The sequence below is a fragment of the Bactrocera dorsalis genome, chromosome 4 (genome assembly GCF_023373825.1).
Source record: "Bactrocera dorsalis isolate Fly_Bdor chromosome 4, ASM2337382v1, whole genome shotgun sequence".
Taxonomy (NCBI): domain Eukaryota; kingdom Metazoa; phylum Arthropoda; class Insecta; order Diptera; family Tephritidae; genus Bactrocera; species Bactrocera dorsalis.
Genome location: NC_064306.1, coordinates 64977385 through 65005379, shown reverse-complemented (window position 1 = coordinate 65005379; position 27995 = coordinate 64977385). Strand labels below are relative to the sequence as shown.

Genomic DNA, 27995 nt, shown 5'->3' with positions numbered 1-27995 from the left:
GCCGAAGAACTGAAGCCGAATAAACGAAGAATTACCACGATTTGCGTGTCTCTAGCGCTCACCGACTTGCTAACTGCTGTGTGGACGCATGTTCGTTTGCGATCGGCTCGACTTGATTTCGCTGCGGAAGATTAAGTGCGTCACGGTGCACGCGAGTATCAATAAAATTGCCGCCACGCAGCTGATACGAGTCAGTATAGCGGCGTTTTTCAACCAAAACAGATGAGCTAAGGCCGAGCAATAAGGTGTGCGAGCGAAAACAATCGTCGGCCATACATACAGACATAGTCTCCTACTTATAAGAAAAGTCAAAGTGAATTTAATTGAAAAGTGTAAAGCGAAAGTTGGAAGAAAGTAGAAGACGAAAGAACCTTAAGGCAAGAACAGCACTGCGTGCGGAAAGTGAATTTGCTACGGTAAACTTGAAACAACAAAAACCACATTAAATTCGCAAAAGTACAAAGTGATCATACTTAATTGCGAAGTGATCGCACTCAATAAAAATTCCAAAGAAATCTTCAATTCTACGTTGTAAAGTTAGAACGAAAATGTAGCTGCTCACCTCTGCGTTGAATATCAATTTGTGCGCTATTTTTGGCAAGTGATCGCTTGTGAAGTAAAAAACGAAAAAAAAAACTGTGAAAATTACAACAATAAACATAAAAAAACAATAAAAACCGTTAAGGTTGTGGGCAGACATTATAAGAATCAATAAGAATTTTTATTGCCATTGCAATATTTGCCAAACAACAACAACAAAATGTACATATCGAATTCCACCGGTGGCCTGATGCTGCAGACGATGCTCTATTTGGCAAATCAGACCAGTAGAGCAGCGGTGAACACATTGGTCGATCTGCCGCCAGCGCAGAAGAGTGGTAAGTGCATGATCATGAATCATATTTATGTGAAGTATGTATGTGTGTATGTGCCGCGTGTGGCATGTGGCGCGATTGACAGGTGGCGTGTTGCGTTGAGGAAGTAGCACTAAGTGCAATGTGAGGCAAAAATTTGTTTGCGGGCATATTTACAGTTATTTACTAGCAGTGTGGTAGCTTTGTTACATGTATGCAACTAGTTGTGAACTAGACCGAAACTGGTTATAAATTATTTTTATTTTAATTGAAATATTATATATTGCTAGCAATAAGAGCAAGTTATTTTCAAGGTACGCAACTAGTTATGAACTAGTCCGAAACCGACTATAAATATTTTTTTCTTTTATAACATATTCACAAATATTTACTAGCAATAATGGCGATTTATTTCTTTCATATGCAACTAGTTACAAACTAGTCCGAAACTAGTTCAAAATTATTATTTTTTAATAAAAATGAAAACATAGCAGACGACTTTACAAATTACTTATCTTTGTTTTTAACTAGTTATCAACTAGTGCCTTAACTAGTGCTTTATGAGCTGTTAGTAAGTGGCTCAGAAAATTTAGTTAAATTTTATTCAGTTTTATTTCCTAGCTTCTGTTAAATGTGTTATAAAATGCTTCGAAATCTTTTCAGCTAGATTTCTATAGACTAGCTAGTATTCAGAATAATAACACTAGTTTAAAGTCAATTTGTGACTCTGGTGTTGGAGGCTGTTGGAGGCCGTAACCACTCCGCAACTAGTCCAAAATAGTTAGCACTTAAACACAATTTATATCCAATCTAGTTTGAAAGTAGTTAATAATGATAAAAAAATACATTATGCAACTTTTGTCAACTAGTCCGTAACTACTCCGCAACTGGTCCACAATAGTTAGCTTATAAACACATTCATATGCAGTATTTAAACTCTTCTTTGAAAGTAGTTAATAATAAAAAAAACAAGTATATTATGCAACTAGTTACAAAAGACTTTAGTTATGTAACTAGTTCGCTTTACACCACTAAGTGTCCAATTACTACATATGCTGCTAAATTACATATTTTCAAATTACAACATCCATATGCACTCATTTGCCCAAACCTGCCTCTGACCAAACTCGCTTTCAAGAACCAACCAAATTTATGTCAAGCGATTGCGTTAACATAGTTACAAGTTAGTCAACTCGGAAATGACCGATTTCGTAAGTTACTTGGGGAAGCGGAATAGTGGTAAAACTAGTCTAAAAATTTCGTCACAAATGCAATCAAGCTGTCTAGTGGCCAGTTATCGATTTGGTTCTCTTTAATACTTTTTTCTTGACAAGTTTCTTGTTGGCCACCCCTCCTTCCGCTGGGCTTGCAGGCAGTACTGCACTGCACCGCTAGTGATTCTATGCCTGCCTGCCGGCAAATATTTGGTAATATGTAAACTAGTGAGCGCTTTTTGAGCACATATTTGTATACATATGTACGTACATAAGAATGTATATGTATAATACAGTCACAGACATACTATACATACATATGTATGTAATTAGCTTAATATCTGGTTTTCTTAACTTAATTTTAATTTTTTAGTGGAATTTGGTCTTTTCTTTTAATATGCCATGAAAGTCTTGACTTAAAAATTTGTTGGACCATTGTTTGTTGCGTTGGTACTTAAGTGCAAACATACATATGTTTATAAATGTAAATGCATACATACATACATGTGTAAGGTCGCGGTGCTTAATCAGCCGCATAAACTTGATTTTTTTTTTACTTGTATGTACAAAAGTACAAACATACATAAATTTACACAAATTTACTCTTTGACAATGAGAGCCAAGGGAAATTTTCACTTTAGTGCATCAATTATAAACATAAATTTGTATATGCTATATGTATGTATATTGTCAAATACAAATGGTTTAGTTTGTAATTTTTAACTACAAAGAGACGTTTTTGGTAAAACAAAAAAATCAAAAAACATAAATTGGATTCCCTTCACAAAAAAGAAGTTTCCATACAAGAACTTAATGTTGGTGGCTTAGTTTATATGGCAGTTATATGCTATAGTGGTCCGATCTGGAAAATTTCTTCAGATATTTTAGTGTTGCTTTGGACTATAAGCCATGCAAAATTTCTAATCGATACCTCGTCAAATAAAAAAGTTTTCCCTTCACAAAGACTTGAGTTTGATTGCTCAGTTTGTATGGCAGCTATATGCTATAGTGATCCGATCTGGAAAATTTTTTCAGATAATTTAGCGTTGGCTAGAACTATAAGCCATGCAAAATTTCAAATCGATATCTCAAAAATTGAGTGCCTAGCTCGCGTATATAAAACAGTCAGACTCAGCTCGTCACGGTTAATTTTTAGGGTAGAGTTTTAGGTAAATAAAAAAATTAAAAAATGTACCTAACATCACTTTTCATAAGTTTACAGGCGATATAATAGAAACTACTGACATTTAAACAAAATTTGAGTTTTGGTTATAAAATGGTTAAATATTGGTTATACATTGGTTATATATCGGTTATATCTGACGGCGGAAACTAAAAATTGTATGCTACATATAACTCAATTTCGATTTTTTTGATGATAAGTTTTTTTCATTTCATGTAACGATATGAAGCTTTGCTCATGTAAATACATATACATATGTATATAAATATTTACTATAACCAATTTGTATTCAAACAAGAAATGCTTGGAAAATAATTTCTAATAAATCATTAAATATATTTGATTAAAGGTAATCATATATGTATTTGCATTATATATTCTTTTCTTCTTAAAGCTCACATATATTAAGAAAAATTATGCAAATTATTGATTACTTTTAATATGAAAAAAAATGTCTGGGCAATATTGCACTCATTATTTATTGCTCGTGACAGATGAGATAAGAACTTCCACTAATATTGTTGCCAACCACCTACAACATCGACTAAATGCAAATAATAACAAAATGGTACAAGAAAGAATATAAGAAAATAATAAAAAAATATATTTAATATAAAATAATAAAAAATGAAAGAAAAAAAAATAATGATATAAATTAATTAAAAAAATAAAATTAAAATAAAATAAAAAATTTTATAATTTTTAATATATTTTTTTTTATTTTATAATTTATTCATAAATTTCTTACTTTTTTTATAATAAAATTTAAATAAAATTTTTCAAAAATAAAAAATGTAAAATTTTTTATATATTTTTATAAAAATATATTTTTTTATAAAAATGATAAAATTTCTATATTTTTTTGTACTAAATTAAAATTAAATTTTTCAAAATTTTATGATTTTTATTTTTGAAAAATTTAATTTAAATTTGTTATAAAAAATAATAAAATTTTTATATAAAAAAGCAAAAAAAAAATAATTTAAATATTTTGAAAAATTTTTAATTTAAATTTAAGAATAAAATAAAAAAAAAATATAAAAATATAAAAAAAATAAAAAAAAAATTAGAATTTTTATTTTTATCTTATTTTTATTATAAAAAGAATGAAATTAAGTAATAAAATATAAAAAAATAAAAATTTTAAAATATTTCATATTTAATAAAAACATGTTTTTAAAATATCAAAAAAAAAAAAACTTAAAATTTTAATTAAAGAAAAAAATAAATTTACTTGAAAATCAATTGAAAATTATTTGCAAAACTCGAGGAAGTCGTCTTGAATCAATTTAATTGAATTCAGCATTAGTTACAGCACATTTCCTCCACAAATCAGCGCAGGCCTTTGTAGACAACGGCGCATTGGAGTTCAAAGAGTGCAAATTCTGGCGATAAGCTTGGTCATCATGAAACACTTTCCTTGTGAACACGCATACATATACATATGTACATAGTATATAATATATAAATGTCGCATAATACTTCAGAAATACTACACGAGCATCAAAGAGTATAAAAATATTAGAGATGATAAGTAAAATCTAATTAAGTACTAGCAAGCGCTAAGTGCCTTAATTGGCACTACATTTAAATTATCAACAAACATATAAATATATGAAATATACTCTATAGAAAGTCATATATATGTATGTATATAAATTCATAACCATACGAAAGCTAGATTTGCAAATCGCGCTTTCGAAACAGAAAGTGAAGCATCATATTCATATAAATGTATTATATGTATGTACATACATACATATGTATTTACAAACATTGTTATAGACATAATTCACAATTTTATTTAATTACACTTTTTCGCAAATTGTGTGACTACAACCTCGACTTTGTCTCTATGTATTGCTCCATAGAACAAAGCTTCGTATTTATATTATAATTTCTCGCGAAAGTCGGGTTTAGCAAAAGTAGCAATAAAAACTGTTGCTTAGCGGCCTCTTTGAAATTCATTACAAAGTGCAATAGAGTATTTTGACGTGTGAAATATGGTAGTCATAGCAAGCTTGTTGTATTTATTTATATTAGCCAAAGCGTCATCGTTTTTGCTAATCAAAGCTTAAAGGTAAAATTACCTACAGACTATAGACTTTGAAAATGATAAAAAGTGAAAGATATTTATAGTAGCGGAATTATTAGTCAGCGGAAACGAAAGATAGTATGACAAATATTAATTGAATAATAGTTTAGGGGCGATTTAGGGGTAAGCGGAATTTCAATTCTTAAGTAAAAAACGATTAAAAACATGCAAAATAAATTTTTATTGATTAAATGGGCCAATTCGAAACAAATTTCATCTTGAGTGTATTTATGTCATAAACATTGAATTCAGCAAGGAAAGGGTTAAATATAAGGCCAATTCCTGTAGTTCAGTAAATGAAGGTTAAATTTATAATAAGTTAACAAAAAAAAAAATTTTTTAATTGTTTAGCTTGAGGTCTATACTGCAATTTCTTATATATTTAATAAATTTAGATTATTAAAAATTGAACATGTGGCAACTCTTACTAAAAATATATTTTTTTCATATTTATTTTCCATACTCTAAAAATACTTTTAACTTGAAATAACTCTTCAATAAGTCACAAAATTTGTATGATTTATTTTTGATCTGGCAACCCGTTTCTAAAATATTTCTGACAGTAGAATTTTTTATTGTAATTATTTGAAAATACCTTTAACTTGAAATCCCTGTATTACAGTTCTTCAATAACTAAAATTTTTCAACGTTTTTTTTATGTGGCAACCCGTTTCTAAAATATTTTTAACTATAGAATTTTCTAAAGTCTTTTAGTTTTATGGAAGTGTTGTAAAACTTAGTGTATATAATTAATTATAATATTAAAAAAAATGTAAACGGCTGGCATCACTGCTCAAAAAAAATTTTGAACAGAAATTGTTTTTGCAATTCAAAGTTCTTGTTGAAATGTTTTATTTATTTCATAATTTAAACAAAAAACAAATTGAAACAGATGGCAACCCTTTTCCTCAAAAATTTTAAAAACGAGTCAAAGAAAATTTCGACAGACAAATTTATTGTTCCAAGTCCATGTTGAATGGTTCATTTAGTTTATCAATTTAATTTAATAAAAAAATTCAAACAGATGGCAAGCCTTTTTAAATATTTTAAAAACTAATCAAATAAAATTTCGGCAAAAAAATTTATTGTTCAAATTTCTTATTGAAATATTTTATTTATGTATTTAAAAAAATGTAACAGATGGCAACGCTTTTCCAAAATATTTTAAAAACTCATCAAAGAAAATTTCTGCAGAAATTGCTCAAATTACATGTTGAAATGTTTTATTTATGTTACCAATTTAATTTATTAAAAGAAGTTCAGACAATTGGCAACCCTTCTCAACAAATATTTTAAAAACTTCTCAAAAAATTTTCAGCAGAAAATTTTATTTTTCAAAGTCCATGTTGATAAATAAAAATTTAGTTGAATAAAAAAATCAGATAGATGGCAACTCTTTTTACCAAGTTTTTTAAAATCATACAATTTTTTTTATACTTGGCTATTTTTGCAATTTTATTGTGTTGAATTTTTGAAATAGGTGGCAACCTTCTCCTTAACTCGGCTAAGAAAAATATAGAAGGATAAACAACATACTACCTGATCCGACCCTAATAAGGCACATTTAAACAGTTCTACCACTGTCTACTTGTATACTTTTTAATCTCATACTAAATCCACTTTTCTATTTCCACTTACCTTGCAGACGGCAACGAGGTGAAATGCTATGGTGTTTACGGTTGCTTTCCATTGAATGGACCCTGGACGACTGAGACGCGTCAGATTAATGTGCATCCACAGAAACCCTCACAAATCGAGCCACATTATACGCTCTACACGAAGCGGAGCATGGATAAGCCGAAATTTATAGACCTCAACGATCCAGAAGCCGTGGCACAAATGGGCATAAATCCAGCGGGCAAAATATTTCTAGTCTCGCATGGTTACCTAGAAAATGGCAATATCGAATGGGTAAGTAAAACGGCAAACCGGACTATTCTTTAAGTTTTTTCTTACCTTCCACTAACACTCTTCCAGATGAAAGAGCTAGCCAAGACACTCCTGCAAAGCGAGGATGAAGGCAATGCCGCCGTAATACTCATCGATTGGGGCGGCGGCTCGAATCCACCTTATGTGCAGGCCGTCGCCAATATCCGTTTGGTGGGCGCCATCACCGCACATGTCATACACATGCTCTATGTAAGTTCCACTACACAGCGAGTCAAAGTTCCTTACTCATTTCTGATTTTTTTTTTCTCTCTCTCAGGAGGAGCTACAACTGCCCGATCTACGCAACGTGCACATCATCGGTCATTCGCTGGGCGCACACTTGGCTGGCTATGCCGGCTATCACTTGCAGCAAGACTTTGGCTTGAAACTGGGTCGTATCACGGGACTGGATCCGGCGGCGCCACTCTTCTCCGAAACTGAGCACATAGTGCGTTTGGACCGCACCGACGCCGAGTTCGTGGATGCCATACATACCGACGCGAATCCGTTTATGAAAGGCGGTCTGGGCATATATCAACGTGTCGGTCATGTCGATTTCTATCCGAATGGCGGATCTGATAACCCCGGCTGCGATGTGCGTCTGCAGGACTACATGAGGAGTCGCAAGAGTTCCGTTTTCTTGAGTATGCAAGAATTTCTCAGCTGCAATCACATACGCAGTTACCAATACTTCACGGAGAGCATAGAGAACAAGTGTCCGTTTATGGGCATCACATGCGAATCGTACGAGGCCTTCAAAGAGGGACTGTGTTCGCGTTGCGATGAAAACGGACTGCTTTGCATGCGCATGGGCATGCACAGTTACACCGACTATAAAGAGTTGCAAGCGGTGGGCGAGTTGCGCGCCAATGACAAGCCGCCGGTGTTGTATCTCACAACAGCCGATAAGAAGCCCTTCTGCCGTAAGTTCTCTTTATACGATATTCCTCAAACAAACCGCTAACTTATCTCTTTTTTTTTGTCTACCGCAGGTATACACTACAAAATCACCGTGCGCGTGTCGGGTCACGACGAGAGCACCATGCATGGTGGCGAAATCGGCACAATCTCAGTGCGTCTCCACTCGAAAACGCGCAGTAAGAAGCTCACCGATCACATACGCTTCTCCGAGAAAGCCATGTACTTCGAGCCGGGCTTTGAGTACAGTGCTTTGGTGACGGGCAAAGGTGTGCCCGATCCGGCGTCGTATGCCTCTGTGTACTGGGAGTATCAGACGAACTTCTTGAATCCACTCACATGGCGCATACTTTCGGCGCCGCGCATTTACTTGGATTATATAATGATTGAGTCGCTGGAGTATCCCGACATGCAGCTGAAGCTGTGTCCACTCAATGAGAACGCAGTGATATCCGGCACGGAGAATATACTGCAGGAGAAGTATTGCAAGTGATGGAGTCTTTGATCCACACCTTTGCTGTAAATATTATCACGTGATAAGTCAATTTATATGCTGTTAGCTACATTTCACACACTAAATAACGGCAGCTCCGAAAATTCAACAAATTGCGAAGAACGAATTCAAGAAGATGCGCACAACTGTTGTCGGTTTTGCGGCAACTGTCAATTGTAACGGAAGTATCAGAAAGTACCGCTGCACCAGCAAAACATAAATTTTCACATACTCACCATAGATGGCGCTGGGAAAAAAAGAATTAGCCAAGTTAAAAACCATACGTAATAAGAAAACAGTAATCATGCTGTTCTCTATTGAACGGATTACTTTCTCTGGCGTTCTCTGAACAGTGTTCTCTATTTATGGGCACACTTCATTTAGCAACTACACAAACCTGTTCGCCACTCTCCGCATTGTAGAGATTTTATACTACTCTCTTCACAGTGTAGACCTGCAACTGTAACTCTTCTCAATCAGTTGAGAAGAGCTCCATCCATTTTGGGAACGGTTTCTGCGTTCTCAGCTGCGATACCTGTAGGAATATCACACGTAATCATTTGTAAATACAAACCTACATTCATACATACTTAATTAGTTGAAAAATTCATGTGTACATATATTACCTTGTAACAGTAAAATTACCTTATAACAGTATAACTACTATTACTACTTACATATATACATATTTATTGAATAATTTATATGAAATCATTTTGTACCTAATTTATTTAAATATTTATGTACCATAATAAGATGATATATAAAATTACTAATAAATATTTAAGATTTACGAATTTGTGCTACTTAAAATGGATAGTTTTGAGTTTAGGACATATTTTTTGTTAAGAGGAGTCCAATGTTGTTTAGCTCTTGGATTTCAACCCTTCAGAAGATGAGTTTCGCTTGGCATCATTAAAATAAAAATTAAGTACAATCAATGTGGCAGCCTTATATGGCCAAGGACTGTTTTTTCGAGTATCTAACCTCGTTTGGATCGGTAAGATAGATTAAGCTTGACATCACTGGAGCAACGCCTTGCAGCAGAGTTGTTTCGCATCCTCCTAAGAGTATGTTTGTAAAAATCATCTCTGTAACCGCCTCCTTGGAGCATCAAGAGGTTCTTCCTCAACTTCCCCGACGACATAAGACAATACGCCGACCGGACTTCAGATGCAACTAACTTCAGACATGTACTAACCGTCATTCACAGTGCAGCCATAAAAACCTTCACCGACTCCCTCTCAGTGAATGGCGTACTTGGAGTCAAGCCCCCGACATATCAAATACTCTAAACACGTCTTTGCATGCCCAGCTAACCCCATACATTTGATACCCCTCTCCATTTGGTCCGACCCCGTCGAAACAGCACGTTTCTTGGGCTTACCGCTGGGTGACCTCGATGACAACATATCTGAACCAGCCTAACGAAGAATAGATAAGGGTTACAACAACAAAAACCGGAATAATTATGAAGATTAGTATACATACTATTTGATTTTCGATGTATGCCCCGAAAGGTTTTAAACAGCAATATTTGGATGCTGCCACCTGTTTGAAAATTTGGAAAAAAATTAAAAAAATAAAACACTCATTGCAAATGGTAACAGACTGGGTTTAAAACATGATTACTGTCAAAACTTTTATTACAGAGTTGCCACCTGTTTAATATTCTAAGTTCAATATAATAGTGAACATAAAGTAATTATTACAATATACAACTAAGGAAATTTAAGAATGCTTAAAATTAGAAATTTTTTTTGTTTATGGTTGCCACCCTTTTGTAATTTAAAATAAAAATATTTTGTAAAAATTTTAATATTACAATGTGGATATCGAAGTAACAAAATGTGGTAAAAACATCCTTACTGTTAATTTTTTTTGCAGAGTTGCCACCTGTATAAAATTCCAAGTGCAATAAAATAGACAAGATACAGAATTATTACACCATAGATGTCAAACTGAGGAGTTTTAAGAAAGCTTACAATTAAAAATATTGTTTTTAATTGGTTATGTTAGGTTAGGTTAGGTAAGATGGCTGATCAAAGATCACACGTAGACTAATAATGTAGTCCTTTGTGATGCCATTGAAAAAGAACTCCCGTGTTCGGAGTTACAGATTGGCGAAGCGCTTTGTAGCCAATACATAATTACACAGACGCTTGACTTCAACACCCGCCAGTTCGGTGGGATGGCCAAAAGTATGCGCCCCCAAGTGTATAAGTCTTGACCTCCCAAACGCGGAACAGTCAAGCAGTAAGTGCTGGCTTGTTTCTACCAAACAGCTTCTAAAGTCGGCATCCGGTAAGATACCCATTCTTACCGCATGTAAGCCAATAGGACAGTGGCCTGTTAAGAGTCCCACAAATAATTAGAGGTTAGCATTACTGAGGGCTAAGAGATCATTAGATCTCTTGCGATTTATCCTGGGCCAGAAGGCTTTTGCAACCGCACTAGTACCGATGCTGGCCCAGCGTTGGACGAGCATCCGCGTGGCCCAGCTATCTAGTAGTAGAACACAAGAACATACAGGAGCACCGATCCGTTCCCATTCTACCGATAATGATTCTAGGGTACCTTTGCTTGCTAACTCCTCACCTTTGCAATTGCCTGCAATTCCGCTATGGCCCGGCACCCACACCAGTCTAATCACAGAAACTCTAGCTGCTAGAGATAGCGACGTTAGACATTTTTCGACCAACCCTGAACGCACTGTGAATGAGTTCAAGGCTAGTGTTGCCGCTCTGCTATCTGAGTGAATGGTCACTTCTCTGAAGGTGGATGCACTCCTTAGCAGTAAATCTGCTTCTACCTTGATGGCTACGACCTCAGCCTGGAATACACTACAGTAGTCGGGAAGTCTGAAACAGAAGTTGATGGAGAGCTCCTGACAGTAGACCCCTCCACCAACCTTCCCCCCAAGCTTTGACCCATCCGTGAAGAAGCTAGCTGTCCCCTCCTCCAACGGCTTCTTCCCACCCACATCTCCCTCGTCGGTATATGGGCAGAGAAGGAGCCAGAGTTCGGTATGGGAATACATTGGTAATAACGGGAAATATCCTCTTAGAAAAATATCTAAAAGTTAGTGCTAAAGAACATATTGTCTGTCAAGGAGGTTCTTTCTCCTTTTTAAATAAAACATTGAGGACTTATGGATCATCTAAAAATATAAGAAAATGTTTTGGAGTAGTATTGGCGTGATGAGTAAAATAATGTAAACTCTATGCACTTTAATAACATGTGGTTTATATTGAAGAACTATGGATTTCCTTGACCTTTTATCCGATCTCCAAAAGCACCTTAGAGATAGTTTTTTTTTTTAATTATATTGAAATCAAGACGGAATAGTCAAAATGTTGATGTTTGATAAAATTGCGGTTTCCAAAAGAAAAGAAAGATTTTTGTCAAAAAGAGTAGATTAAAGCAGTCATCACGTGTGACGCCAGGAGATTGTGAACCCGATTCTCCAACTGAAGTTGATAGAGCAGGCGTTCCATGAAGAAGTTCGAACAGCATGCATCAGCTTCTTTGTATAATATGATCGGACGAAAGGATCAATCGGATCGGGCGATTGGAATTCAAGTATGCTCAGCCCAATCCACAAAAAGGGTCACCCCACAATCTGCGTCAAGGGATAAGTCTCCTCAACATCGCGTATAAGGTTCTATCGAGCATATTGTGTCAACAAACTGATCGGACCTTATCAGTTTGGCTTTAGGCCCGAAAATCAACAACTGACCGGATATTCAACATTCGCCAAGTCTTGGAAAGGACTCCTGAAAAGAGGATCGACATATGCCACATCTTCGTAGATTTCAAAACTGCTTTTGACAAAGTCAACGGACACGATGGCTAGGTCATGTCATCCGAATGGATGAAAACACTCCAGCTCTTGGAGTATTCGACGCAATACAAGCCCGGGGAAGTAGAAGAAAAGGAAGACCTTCAATCCGTTGGAAAGGCCAGGTGGGGAAAGACTTGGCTACACTTGGAATCTCCAATTCACGCCGCATTGCGAAAAGAATAAACGACTAGCGCGCTGCTGTAAACTCGGCAAATAAAGAAGGAGAATAAATGGTTGCCAATTAGTAAAAAGTTATTGCTATATTCTTTGTCACTCATAGAATACTTATGTATGTAAATATGTGTGTGTCTAACGGTAATTCGATTTTGAAAAATAGTTTGCATTATGTAAACACCACCAAGTGTCACTTGTCCACATTCGCTCGGCATCTCAGCAATTCTTAATTGACAACAGGTTCGAATTCTGCTACGACTTGGGCACTATGCCGCCGCCCGCCAGCAAACACGCGACTTCCCATAGGAAACTCAAATGTTTTCCTTATTTTTCCTTTAATGATGCGACGGAGAGGCAGCAAAACAGCTGAACGCCGCTGACAGGCAAATAAATAAAACTACGAAATATGACTTTGTAATGGAGACACAACAAGCGACAATATAAAATAAAGTTGTACAAGCGTGTATGTGTATTTGAGTGTGTGTGTGGATGCAAGTGAAGTCACATTGCCGAAGAAGCAGCAGCGTGGATGCAACGTGAGACGCACAAGCAGTGAAATTGAATACAGAAGCTCCCAGGGGCAAACAGCCGCGGTGTTGGAAGTACAGCAAGGGGCACTATGCTTTATGCATGTGTGTATGTGTGCGTGTGTGTATAAAAAGTTATAATAAAAGCAAACATATCTGCGCCAGCCACTTTGGGGCACTTTGTTGCCGAATATACTTTTGATGTGTTGCCAACTAATTGAAGACATGCAACCGCCACACACACACACATACACATAAGTATGTGTATGAGCTCCTCGCCGCTGTCACTCCAAATGCATTTTGCGATCGTTTTTCGCTGCAACAAAAACAAAAATAAAAACTTTTAATGGCTCCGAAATTGATATCCATAAATTAGACAGCAACGATGCTGCGACAATTTTCCCAAATGGCCGAGCGGAGTGCGGGGTGCGGGATGCGGGGTGTCGTAATTGAGCAGGCAATTGGGTGGGGACAGCTGAAGCATGCCGCCGACAGCCTGTAGAATGCAGTGGAATGCCGCGCTGACGGCTGGGCGGCCGAGTGTTGACAGCGCAACGTCATGTGTCAATGCAACTCATATCAATGTGTGTGTATGTATACATGTATGTGTTTGTGTGTGGCAGCAGACAAGAGGCGGTTTCTATTTGCGTGTATTAAGAATGCATTTGGTAATTAATGCCGACATTTTGGGTGGGCATCTCAAGTGGAGACACATATCTACAAATATAAAGACATATACACAAACACCAATACTTACAAACAAACATTTATAAACTTATACATGCATAAATATTCATAAATTCGTCTTTATTTTAGTGCCTAAACATCTAAAACTTCTAACCGAAAGTTCTTTCTAAATATTTAAATCTTTATAAAGTTTACTCAATGAATTTTGTCTCAGAATTTCATAAAATGTCTCTTTTCTTTTTCAAATTAATCCTCAGCCTCATTAAACGTGAATACTTAAGCCAGTTAAGCCCATTTAGTCTGCTCATAAACATTTGATTCCCGTCGCCTTACTCCCTTCATAAGTTTAATGCTGTGACTCTTTGTAGTACAATTCACCTCAAAAAGTTCAGGAGCGTAGTCAGTTGATATGGGCGCCTGGCAATGTCGAAAACGTCAATGAAAACCTAAAGTTTACTCGACATAACATTATATTTTTCAGGCCGAATAGGAAATGGATAACATTTCAAGACTCAAAGGGAGCTTGCATTGGCATCACCTACTGCAAAATGGAGCGGAAGACGTGATAATCTGATTTTCAAAATCGATAAACAACTCTAAAATGGATTCAGGGTCTGAATCTGAAGCTCTAATTGCAGCAGGATATATTTTTCGAGGCAGAGACTTAGGTTACTCTTGAAGTAGTATTCATATATGAAGATGAAGACATTACTACTTTCGAACTCATTTCCTATACTAAATGAAGTTTTACTTTGTAAATAGAGGGGTTTTCAATAGGGACGCTACAAAAGTAGACCGATAGGGACAGCAAACGACGCCATATTTTTCCCCGCTCTTTTGACATTTCTCTTCAATAAGGTTTACCATTTCATTATGGAAAGATATACGATCCAACAACGAGTCGAAATGAATCAAATTTACTACCGAAATTTGGAGTCAGTGGCCTCAACTTTAAGAGCGCTACATCCAATTTAAGGTCATCATAATCGTTCTGTTAGATCAACAATTGAGCACCTAGTGAAAAAATTTGAATCCACAGGCACAGTACAAAATGTTTCCGTGTCAGTGAGACAAAGAAGTGCCCGAAGTGTCGAGAATATTGCTGTCACGCATCAATTGAGGAAGATCCAAATCAGTCTCTCACACCTCGTTCTCAAGCGTTGGGCATCTCTGTGACGTCGTTGTGGCGAACTTTGTGAAAAGATCTTGGCTTACATCCTTACAAGATCAAATTGACACAAGAACTGAAGCTGCTTGACTTGGGCTGTGCAACAACCTGAAAATGATCCGTATTTTCATCGAAATATCAACTTCAGCGATGAGGCTCGTTTCTAGCTGAATGGCTTCGTCAATAAGCAAAATATGTGTATTGGTCAGCCAGCATTCCACACGTACTCCATGAGTTATCATTGCATCGCAAAAAAATTACGGTTTGGTGCGGTTTATGAGCCGGCGACATCATTTGGTCGTACCATACTTCTTCCGTGGTGATCAAGACCGGCACTCTACTGTGAATGGGAATCGCTACCGTTCAATGTTAACCGAATATTTTTGGCCCGAATTAGATAAAACTTGGTTCCAACAGGACGGCGCCACAAGCCACACAGCGAATGTCACAATCGATTTGTTGAAAGCCAAGTTTGGTGAACGTGCTGTCTCACGAAATGGCCCAGTCAATTGACCGCCTTGGTCGTGCAATTTGACGTCGTTAGATTATTTCCTGCAGGGCTACGTCAAGTCTATGGTCTATGCCAACAAGTCAGCGACGATTGATGAGCTTCGTACGAATATTGAACGTGAAATTGGAATATTATCGGCCGATGTATGCTTGAAAACCGTCGAAAATCGGGTTCAGCGTCTAAACTTCTACAAACGTACTCGTGGCGGCCATGCAAAAGAAATCAAGTTCCATACAGAACACGCGCCATTAGTGAAAAACCCGTTATAGTCATATTGACCTGTAGTGAGATATGTATTTTCTATTTTGCTCCTTATCTCATATGGACAAAGATGTTTCTTGCCTTCAAGTAGCTGGTTAGGTTGTGTTAGGTTTTAAAGTGTTCTCCGAAATGACAAAAAAAATTCGGACGACGATGTCGAAAATTCATGTCTATGGATCTCAACTGTCACGTGTCGTTAGCTCCTCGAACAGATCACAAATCGGCATAGAAAATATTGGTTGCAATTTCAGCAAAATCGCCTAAGTAGCTAAAGTTGTGAAATGCTAGACAGTCAAGAGAGAAGTGTGGTATTCGGTAAAACGTTCATTACAGAACTATCGGTTACAATGCGTTGTGGATCAGAGAAAGTTAAGAATAAAAAAAAACGTATACTTTTCAAGAGGAAAATTTGAAAATTCCAAAAAATAACTTTTTTTTATAAATTTTTTTTCAATTTTTTTTGTTTTTCAAAATTTTGATTTGTAAATTATTTGATTCGGTCAATTTCGGTTGCTTGCTTTTTTATTTCGGCTACTCAAAAGTGATCAATTACAGATTGAAATATATTACGAAGTCACGAAGAGGTCGCACTTATATCGGTCGACGTTGTGTTTGCCATCAACGTATGGCAGTCCAAAGCAAGGCAAGGCAAGATGTACTCCCTTGATGCGATGACATACGTGCGGACTTATGGATCACGGTCAATCAGCAAGCGATCGTCACGATGCCACAACACGACTTTTCAACCAACGGCGGTGATGTTTGATTAAATTTATCTTGAAGCAACGTATGATATATGTGGTGCTGTTACATGCTGGATGTATTCTGTTGAGTAGCAGAAAAGAGGTTTGACGCACGTACACATTCTTCTTGCGGATGGTGGTTATATCAGATCAAATTGATGAAATCAGTTTTGCAGAAATTCCTGAAGCAGATAGAAATCCAGTATTGTACGAAGTGATGAAATGCAATATGGTTCATGGACCGTGCAGTCCTACTTCGGTTTGGATGTCTGACAAGAAATGTACGAAACACTATCCACATGCTTTTCTTTCAGAAACGCAAACTAGAAATGTTAGATATCCACTCTGTAGGCGTAGCTCACCAGACGACAATGGCAGCATTCAACTTAGAGGAGTGAATATCGATGCCGGCAACATATGGATCGTACCATATTCCCCACTGTTGTCTAATTCACATTCAAAACCTCATGTCAATGTTGAATATTGTAGTTTGGTGAAATCGATCAAATACGTTTGCAAATATTGGCCTTAAACGAGATGAGATCAGCAAGTATCAAATGGGTCGATACGTGAACTGCAATAAAGAGCTTTGTAAGATATTTACATTTGCAATTCATAAAAGTTTTCCGACTATTGTGTGTCTGGCAGTTCATTTGGAGAATGGTCAAAGAGTGTATTTCAACCCAGGGAATACATTACAGCCAGTGGAAACATCGCCAGCAAGTTAGATCGGTCATTGGATTGTGCCGCAGCTTTTAAATACAAGGAGCAGAATACTTGATTCTCCGAATTCCTTTGAGTTCCAACGATTTGCCATTTCAGTTCAAACGTATTTAGTTTACAGTGAAAATTGCCTTTACGATGATAATCAACAGGACACAAGAATAGTCGCTAGAAGTGTATGGCATAAATCTGGAAATGCTATATATTATTCACACGGCCAATACGTGGCGTTTTCACGAGTTGGAAAACCATCTTCTCTGTACATTTAGGCACCGGAACAGAAACCAAAAAATGTTGTTTATCAAGCTGCGTTACATTGAAAAAATTTGAAAAAGTTAACTTTCTTTTTATTTCAAAACACATAATTTCACGCAGGACAACGCCTGCGGGGTCAGCTAGTCTATTATATTATTCAGTAATACCGGCCCTGTCTTCCTCAATTCATGCCTTAAATATCTAGAATATATTCTTCCACCTCTGCTGACTGCCAGTGGTACAAGTGGAGGGTCATAAATCGATTGGTTTAAACAAAACTGAAGTAGCGAGTGGGTGAAAGACAGAGCAGAAGAAGAAGAACAAGAAACAATCAGTGAGGTAAATATTAATCAACGTGATGGAAGGCATTCCGATGGGTTTGGCTGCTGCCACAAATTTCCAATAATGTGGATGCTAATGACTGTCATAAATTTTAAGTAAAACTCGAAGAAGAAATATACGAGTTTTGAAAATTTGAAAAATTTTGAAATAAGTTTTTAAATAAATGAAAAATGCTGAAAATAACTAAGCACTTTAAAAGCCTCTCGAATTAGTTTCTTTTTGCTAAAATTCGATTTCAAATGCGCTTGGCAAGCATAAAAACAACCGTTATGCACGTGCCGGCTTAAGCTCTCCGGCGCATCCTTTGAGTGACTCGCCTTTCTCTACGCTTCCAAATGGACGAATTCAATTTCAAGGTCCAGAGCACAGCAAAGCCCCTAACGAGCCGCAGCAAATGTAACAGAAGTCATTCTCCGCACACACACACACACACACACGCGAAGACTCGTGTGTATGCACACGAAGATAATGACGATGTTGCTTTGCCTTGTCACACTTGACTTATTTAACGATTTCTTTTCGCATTACTCTGCTTAAGCTCACTCGTGTCTGTCTCTCTTGCCATTGGACTGTCTTGTCTGCATGCTCTTTGCATGTCCTCCCCATTTTATCGACCCCAAAATGGGTGATTTGTCTTCTCGTGCAGCTCCCCTTTGAACTGGCAAATCGTGAAAGCACCGACTAACACTCTTAAGCCCATGGATTTGCTAACTAAGTCGGGGATTTGGGCAAGAATGCAGGCGCAAATAAATATGTGGAGAGGTGCGCACATATGTATGTATGTTTGTATAGTTTGAATAGACAAGAGTATCACTATAGTTAAAATTCTCCCTCGCACACAAACTTTTATGTCATAAATCCGTAGAAAGTTTTCTTTTTCCGTCGTCCAAAGCGAGTCCAAGTGTGTAGGTATGCGAGTTGGCTCGCATTAGTATTTCTATTTATGAGTGTTTTTGACTTGAAGTCACTAAATTTATTTTCGGTTGTGTTTTATAATTTATGTTGCAGCCGAAATGCATCTCTAAATATTTGAGACGAAATTTATGATGTTGTTACACAGATTAATTCCAAATAAATCTTTCTTTGATTAAAAAAGTTTAAGAGAAATATTTCTTCCATCTATTCTAATGGTTTAGTACTGAGATGGCATATTCTAAACATTATCGACGGCGTACGGACCACCTATTATTTAAAGAACACTTAAACATACACATGAGACACTTCGCTTAGACACCGCTTCTCCAGGTGTGGCTCAATGTGACTATTTCTCATTCCGAAACTGACAAATCCTTTCTAAACCAGCATGTTTTTGTCTTACTGTTTTTAGTTCCAGTATTATGTAGTGTAGTCTGAAATTATGAGAGCACGGCTAATCCAACTTCCCTAAAAGCTCTGCAACTTATTCTCGATATCCGGCCAATACATATGAAGTATGAAGCAATGCTTCAGCTGGCTGGCCAGCCGGTTCAAGATATTAAGTTTTTGAGCCAGTCTCGGCGTCACAACGGGCTTGGCATCACACTCGACCTTTGCTAACGCACAAGTCCTAAATTTGTAATGCGATCGAGAAAAGGAGATTCGTGAGGAATTATACAAAACGTATTCATGCCCCAAAGAGAAGAATGGTTCTGTGACTGTTCCAACGTCGAAGTCAATATATTCACCGATGGTTCAAAGAGTGAAATAGGAAGAGGAGCGGACTTCTTCTGTAGTAATACATAAGCATAAAGTAGCTTCCATCTAAAGAACTACAATTCAGTCTTTTGGGTCGAAATTTTTGCCATAACACAAGGTGTGAAGTGGCTTCTGCTCTTGACAGAAAGTCCATAAACTTTCTGGTGGGCAGCCAAGCCACCCTTAAGGCTATTCGTAGCGCCAATACTAAGTCTCAGTGCTTTAAGTTATGCAGGCAGGTAATGACTAGACTTGTGGTAACTCGGTTAATATCATCTGGGCATCAGTCATATAGGAATAGATGAAAATGAAAATACAGACGAATGGAACGCATGGAGATAGCTGGGAACGCAATTCTCCTAAACTGCCTAGAAAACTCAGTTCCTTCAAAGTTTGTTGGAAGTAATAAAGAGGAACATTAGCAACATACGTTACTCTGGAGTAGCGCTGATATTGAGTGGACCAAAAAGCATCTACTTTTAGGCCAAACGTAACTAAGTAACATTGTAAGGGTCATCACAGCGCACATACCCTTAACATGCTACCTTCAGCTAATTGAAAAAGTGGATTCGTTGGAATACAGAGCACATATGAACGATGATGAGACATTGGAACATTATCTTTGCGAATGCTCAGCCTTGAGTCGGATGAGACGGAATATATTCCATTGCTCCAATGCTATAGCTTAAAAGATATTGAGCAAATAGAGTGAAAAAATAAGTTTTTTTTCTTAAATCCAATGAGTTGATGAATAAGGCTTAATTTGGTTATCACGCGGGACATTAAGTTACCATTAGGGAGCACAATTCGTGCCGTTCATGTAAAAAGTCCAGTCTCTGTCTATATAGGACAGTCGAGCTACATAAGTAATAATAATATCAGTTGATTCTTTAGGTTAGTTAGGTGAAAACCAGTGTTGTTATGTGAGATTAGTCCTACTTGGACAGCTAGAAATGCATATTCGTTGTGATGCCCAAACTCCCAGGTATGGGCCAGAAAGACCATCGCATATCGATAAAACGCTTAGAGCCTGCCATAATATCAATTCCAGCCAATTCGCTGGGTTCCGAAAAATAGATGTTTCAACCTTAGTTCGGCGAAAGCTAGACAGTGGAGGTGAAAGAAATTAAGAATGGAGGTACAGAAGATTTATGATTTGGGCTTTTCAAATAAAACAACTAAAAAACTTTACGGTCCTAAAATCATTTTTGAATTGGTTGATTCAATCCGCTGCTGTCTCGAAGAATTTGTGTGAGTCAGCTTCAGCACGTAAAACTTTACACCAATTTTTCTGGAAGCAGCATTTTTCAAATCGGGCGACGTTGGTACTCGGAGACTACCGCCGAGCTCCAGCTTCACAGTAACATTACCTGGTAAACTATATACGTCTTCTTATTATTTTTGAAACCCTTCTCATACTGCTCAGTTTTCATTGAATTTTTTTCCTTACTCCCAGTATTAATTGCCCAAGTTAGGTAACATTTAGGGCTCTAGACTGACCTAATCTTTTAACCAAGCCATCATTATATCCTGAACAGGGTTAGCTAAGTTGTTTGGGAGTCTCGAAACTCTTAACGTCGACTCATCAGATGTTGTCATTGCTTATGCCTCTGCACCATATAGCTGGACGGGGATAATGACATGGAGAGTTTGGTCTTTGTTCGTCGATAGAGGACTTTACGTCTCAATTGCCTACTCAATCCGAAGTATCACTTGTTGGCAAGAGTAACTGTGTGTTGGATTTCGAGGTTGACATTGTTGGTGGTGTTTACGCTGGTTCCAAGATAGACGAAATTATCTAGGACTTGGAAGTTATAACTGTCAACCATGACGTGGGAGTCAAGTAGCGAAAGCGACAACAGTTTGTTTAATGACAGGAGCTATTTTTTTCTTTCATTGCCATACCCATTTTCATCGCTTCCTTATCCAGTCTGCAGAAGGCAGAACTGCCAATAACATCGGCGTACGCCAGGTGTATTAGTTTTGCGGGGATACCAAATTCAGATATGGTGTGTGTCGATCCCCTTTCACGATTCTTTTCCAAGCTTTGGCGCATGTGAATTTCTGGTCAGTTGTTGATTTTTCAGGCCTAATAAGGTCCAATCAGTTTGTTGACCGAGGTTTTCAGTCTTTTGCATACTATGCTCGATAGAAACTTATATGCGATGTTGAGGAGACTTATCCTACTGTAGTTGGCGTGTCGTGGATTTGGTAGAGCACACTTAAATTCCAATCGTGGGGCATGCCTTCGTCCGACGATATTCTACAAAGAAGCTGTTGCTTTAATGGTCCTCAGGCGGTTAATTGCTATTCGAACTTCTTCATGGTCGGGCAAAGTAACGTCCGCTCCATTGTCATTGATTGGAGAATCGGATTCACCAACTCCTGGTGTTATGCCTTCACTGCCGTTTATCCGGCTGGCAAGGTGTTTCCTCCATTACTTATGTAAAAACATACATATATTACAACTACCCGTAATAAATAATTATTTGATCATATGTGTATAAATTTTTTGGTTACATGCACTTATATTATATTCATGTAAAACCAAATACACTTGTCAACATCATCACCATAAGTATGCAATCAGAACTCAAAAATCACTGATAATCAACTCACCCCGGTCCCCTTTCTAATTTTCAACAGATAAAATCCGCCGCAGGATGGGGTAGCGAAGTCTTGTCGTGAAATAATCGCGCAGTGCGAAATTCAATTGCGACACAACACCCAGCCTCAACACTCGCAACACCACTTGCACCCCTTTTTGCGTTCGCCGTAATATCCAAAAAATTGACATAAAAATCCATTTGTCAGCCCCTTCAGATTAAAATCAAGGATTTAAAATGTAATTTGATTCATAAACGAACAAACACTCGACAGAAGACGACTGAAGTGCTGGAGTGGCATGGAGTGGATTGCTGGAAAAGAGCAACAGCGACAACAATAACAACAATGATAATTGAAGCAACGCCCGAGCAACAAAGCACCCCTGCCGAGCGGACGCGAGAAAGTAAGGATGTGTTTAAGGATGTTGTGCTGCCACCGCATTTACAACAAAAGCATTGCATGTAATGACAACAAACAAACACACCCCTTCGAGCTGTGAGATAGCCAAGAGAAGCGAGTAAGGGGCGCGCGGCGAGACAAACACCAGCAATGAACTAACGAAACGGAAGAGTGATTTTCCGCTGCGGCAGGATAACATCCGACAGTCATCCGGAGGCTATGGATTTAGGTGGGGGGCGCCAGCCAGCGGCGAAATTCTCCAGAGCACCATTTCGTAGCGGAGCCGGAGCGTGCCGGAGACTAACCAGACCGCTGGTGCTGCTCATGTAATGGGGTTGGAATGTGACCTCGTGGGTGCGTCGCTCGCTATTGCTGTTGTTGTAATGTTGTTATTGTTGTATGACTGTGCGACTGGTTGAGTCCATTAATCATTTTCTAATTTGTGGATTGCGATTCGGTTCTCGGTGTTCTGCTGGTCCTCGAGTGCTGAAGCTGCTCGGGTGAGTGTGTGTGTGTGTGGGTTGGATTGCTTTGGTTTGCGTTGATAGTCGCAATAGTCGACACTTTTGGCTACATCGATGTAGGTATATTTATATATACGAGTATATGTGTACTCGTATATGTGTGTGTGTTGTATGCCGGAAATGTGAGGCAGTGCAAATGAAATTTTTACATCTGTAATTTGTTAAGTGCATTTGTTATTTTACAAAATTATGTTCACTTTATGGGTTAAGTGCTTTTCGCGTCAGTGCTTTTTGTTGCTGGTGCAATTGGCAATTCGAGTGTGTTGTGGTGTTGGTGTTGTGACATTTTATGGGTAATTAATGTCTGGTTTTTGGTACGTGGGTATTTTAAGTGAACCGATTACTTTTGGGTACTGAATATGTATAACCCAGGCTTAGTATTCACTGCTGCTTAAAGCAAAGATAAAATAAATTTGTTTTGACAGAAAATTATGAATGATGTTTCTGTTCTTGTTGGAAAGCATTCACCTTATAGGTCGAGTTCGAGGAGACGTTTCTTATCCGGATATGTTCATTAGGGACCTCTGAGTGGCTTAGTTTAAAGGATCTGCAATAAAAGGGAATGGGCGGACAGAAGCATAAAATTTCACAACGTATATGCTACGAAAGGTCTATACGAACTGATGTCAAAATAATAATAATAGGTATGTCATAGCCCACCTTTAGGTGGAATTGTATATCACAGCACCTACTCGACTAATGTCAACCAAATTCGATACAATACATTATCCAAACATCTGCAGCTTACAGTGTGAAAATGGACGAAATCGGAGCTGAAACACGCATAGTCCCCATATAATAATATTTAATATTTTATCTAATTCTTTCACTGAAGATATATACAAATGATTATATCGGAGAAAAACTTTGTAAAAATATTGTATTTTAGATTTGCCATCTCACGTCTAAAAAATTTCGAATTCGTTACATAACTTTTCAAGTCCTAAGATACCGAATATATGAAACCCAGAGCCTATGGCTGACTTTTTAACGAAAATATCATCTGTAGATATATTTTTGAAATTCGTGATATTCTATCTCTAACCCATTCACTCAGCGGGATTCTTTAGAAAGAATCGATCGATCTGGCAAAGGCATCAAATATGATAGATACGCTGCTTGTAACGTTCCGAAATCGAAGACAAAAAGCTGAGGAACATTTTCGATCCATTTATTCAGACACGAAAAAAAGGCGGCAGAACTGAAAGTTGACGAAGAACAACCAAGAATATGCAGACAACAAACAAGACGCGAAAATTTCTGCGTGAGAACTTGCGAAGATACTACAGAGCCTGAGTACACATTGCTCTGTTGGATACAATCGGTGAAGATTTGAAGGCGCGCTTTTCTAGAGATGTATTGGTTGGATTTCAGTTTGCTGCTTCCAGAAAAAGTACGTGCTTTGAAAACCAAAGAAATGGAAAGTGTTATTGACTGCTTGATAGGTATATACCTATCAAAGGCCTTTGAGATAATGACAACGTCGTGTGTTGTTTGAAGCTCAAAGGCGAACTTGATCACTGGCCATGCCATGGGGGGCAGAAACAAAAGTCGAAAGACAACAAGTTACGGACTTTTGCATTGGAAACGTCGAAGAGCTGTGATGCAGACCAATGCGCCATAATTTATAGAATTTTCTTCGCATATTCTTGTGACGAATGCGAGCTCTGAATGCACTTTTTCGACACTTCGCCACATGAAAACGTGGCTGAGGCTAATATGAGGAAAAATTTGCTATTAATCAAGAAATAATACAATTTTCTTATGAAAACGACTCAGTCTCTTCATTGCAGCTTAATTGAACAGAGAATCGGTACCGATAAAAACAATTCAAAAGATCATATTTCCATCGAAAGATAGAAACTTTAACGAATGGCGCCAGTTTTACTTCAAGAGTAATCATATTTTGTTTAAATATTAACATAATAATTGATTACTTACTTCAGAACACCGTGTCAAAATACGGTTATATGTCAACTAATTTCAATTCAATTATTATTCCGGGCGTTTTCTCAATATTTTTTTTATTAATTTTTAATTTTCTTACATTTTTTTCTGCACAACTATTGTAGTATTAATATTTTTCAAGAAAGAGTATATTGAAAACCCGATTACCCACTCTAAAACATCGTTTCACTTCACTAACAGTAAAATAAGACGACTCTATTTTAATCCAATCAACTGGTGAATGCCATCCGCACTCACCACTGCGAATAAGTTCACCCACCACTACCATTATCCCATCCCACAACACTAACAACACCATTAACTTTCAACTAAAGCGGCCAAGAAGTTTCCGAAAACGCATAACACCCTTCCAGCCCATAAATTTCCAACCAAATCATGCCATTTGATTACTTTATTTATGCTTACGATTTTCGATGGCCGATTTGCTGCTTCTAAGTATTTTGCAATCATGAGCAAGGCAAAAACAACAAAAATTCCAATAATTTTGAAAATCGAAAGGAAAGCAAAAAAAAAATCAACAACAACAAGTACAAAAGCAATGTAACAAGTTAATGCTGAAAATATTGTCGATCATGTCATTTGCGACAAGTGAATGTCCTTTTTCTTTGTCTCTAATATGCAGGCTCCATATACATATGTGCGTATTTATATGTGTGTATTTGTATCTGAGTATATGTGTATGTGTATGCGTATATGAGTAGCTTTCTGCGTCGCAACGGGGGTGTCATTTAGTAATTGCTACAGGATGCAGTCTGTTTGACAACGGCAAGCCAAAACAAACCACCCTCGGGGAATGCCACAGGAGCACACTCGCAGAGGCTGTAGATTTTGTCTGTAAATATGCGTAAGTGTATGTGTGTGTGCAAGTATTTTATTAAGCGCATATGTCCTTTTCTGTATGTGAGCTCCCTACAGAGTAATTTGTGCCCGAATGCTGAACTCTTGCAGTGATTAATTTGGGACTTCTTGACTTTTACGAAATTAAAATATGATGAATAGTACATGAAAGCAATTAATGAATTTGTTGGAAAGGAAGAGTACTAATTGAAAATGTGGAAATTTTTATATAATATTATAGGAGTTGAAGAAAATTTTATTTTTGAAAATTAATTATTAAGCACTTAAACAAAGTACAGACAACACGTGCTACTAAATCCTAAAAAAAATCATTTTTTTTTATTTAAGATATTTTAACAAAAATCGAAAATCAGTGCGTTTTTGGCCTATCAAAGGGCAAATAATTCCATTTTTTATGAAACTCTTTTTATAGCTATCTCAGCTGTTGTATATTGCCCTAGTTCTGGGTTAGCTGAGATATATCATCTGATCAAAATTGACCCGGACTGAAATTTTCCTAGATTGGTACAACCTTTTTTAAGTGCGTGGAAAGTTTGATCTTCATATGCCAACTACTCTGTGTTTGACTTCAGTTTGTTTACGATGTGAACAATTTGTTTCGCGATTTTTACCATGGAAAAAAATTTAAAAACGAGTTTGCTTGGAATTTTTTGTTTTTAATGGAATCACGGCTACGGTATCGTTTAAAATGTTGCAGAAGGATTTTAGAGTCTATCAATTCGTCTCAATGTTCGGGTTTGTGGCCAGAAAATTTTTGGATTAGTCACTACAGTAATGCTAGAGTCAGCTCCCAGGATCCTATTCCTAAGATTTGGCTCCCTTTTGTCTTTTTTTGCCTTCGAAACTGTAAAATCCGCTTCCGAGCACGCGTCATAATACCATTGAAGCCCTTAAAGGTATTTGGCTGAAGATACTGAAGGGAACCAGCCTTATAACAGTATATGGAAAATTGGATTAAGCATTGAAATGCTTGTATTAGTTCAGGAAGCTAGTTTGAAGATACTAAAATAAGTGAAAATTTATTTGTTTGTCAGTCCGGATCAAATCACTGACGGTCGAGTGAATTCCAAGTACATCCGGGACGTTAAGTTTGTTGGGGGTAACCCAGATTTCAGATTATGTCTGAGTCTAGGTTTTTTCTTACGGGGCATGGACATCTGAATGCATTATTACATCAGAGGCACCTATCTGATAGGTCGGGATATTTGTGTGGGGCGCCTGACGCGGATTGGGTGAATGTTATTGCAGAATGCCCGATGTACTCGGACATTAGGAAACTGGGTGGTATAGGGTTTAGCTGGACTGATGGACGTTTAGAAAAGCTTCTTGTGTGAATGGTGTGTACGTGCAATGTGCACATGGCGCCCAACCCCTTGCCAACAGTCCAGAGCAGTATGGAAGCTCAGGTGGTAGTAGTTCTGACCGGAGGCTTATGTAATTCTGGTGGTACAACGGTGAGCAGCAGCCCTTGGAATTCGCTCCAACTTGCTCATGTGAACTGTTTCTTCGGGAAGTATCGTGGTGGTTGTGGTTAAAACCCGAGTGCGGGAGGAACTGCCTCTTTGTAAGTTGAATATGGAGTTCCGTTGCAATCGGCGGCCGTACCCAAAGTACAGCAGAGGTTTTAGTTGGTCCTGGAACCTTACCAAGATGTGTAGTGTATGCATTCCACACTGCCAATTCGTACTGAGTACTAAAGCCAGCTGGACAGCCATAGTCCAAGGAAGTTACACTGTTGTGTTCTTTTAATCTCGCCAAAACTTGGTTCTAATAGAAACTCCGTCGCATAGACTGCTCTACAATGATTTTTTTTTTTCTTAGAAGTGGCTATAAAGACTATGTTTTTATCTTATATGATTAAGAAATAAAAATAAATATTTTATCTAACTTATTTACTCTTATCATTAGTGTTCTTAAAAGTCCTCTTACAGTGCTAGGTTCTTCTAAAAATATATGCTCCTTATTAAGAAGCAAAATCAGTTGGAAAAATATAATTGACTCTGCTTTATTATAAAGGTTAGTATACTATAAGAGGGCCGAAAAA

General features: G+C 37.4%; 1 protein-coding gene across 1 annotated transcript; it reads left to right on the top strand.

Moving 5' to 3' along the window:
• Positions 1-194: 194 nt before the first annotated feature.
• LOC105225187 (pancreatic lipase-related protein 2) lies at positions 195-9499 on the top strand. The gene is made up of 5 exons (XM_049456414.1): positions 195-878; positions 6992-7257; positions 7324-7485; positions 7553-8198; positions 8268-9499. The coding sequence occupies exons 1-5, from the start codon at positions 761-763 to the stop codon at positions 8684-8686; spliced, it is 1611 nt and encodes a 536-aa protein (XP_049312371.1). The 5' UTR covers positions 195-760; the 3' UTR covers positions 8687-9499.
• Positions 9500-27995: the final 18496 nt, after the last annotated feature.

Bases quoted from the DNA above. Each gene is read 5' to 3' on its own strand.
- LOC105225187 (XM_049456414.1), top strand. From the start codon at position 761: ATGTACATATCGAATTCCACCGGTGGCCTGATGCTGCAGACGATGCTC. The intron at 879-6,991 runs GTAAGTGCATGA...CTTACCTTGCAG, and splicing joins GCCGCCAGCGCAGAAGAGTG to ACGGCAACGAGGTGAAATGC. The intron at 7,486-7,552 runs GTAAGTTCCACT...TCTCTCTCTCAG, and splicing joins ATGTCATACACATGCTCTAT to GAGGAGCTACAACTGCCCGA.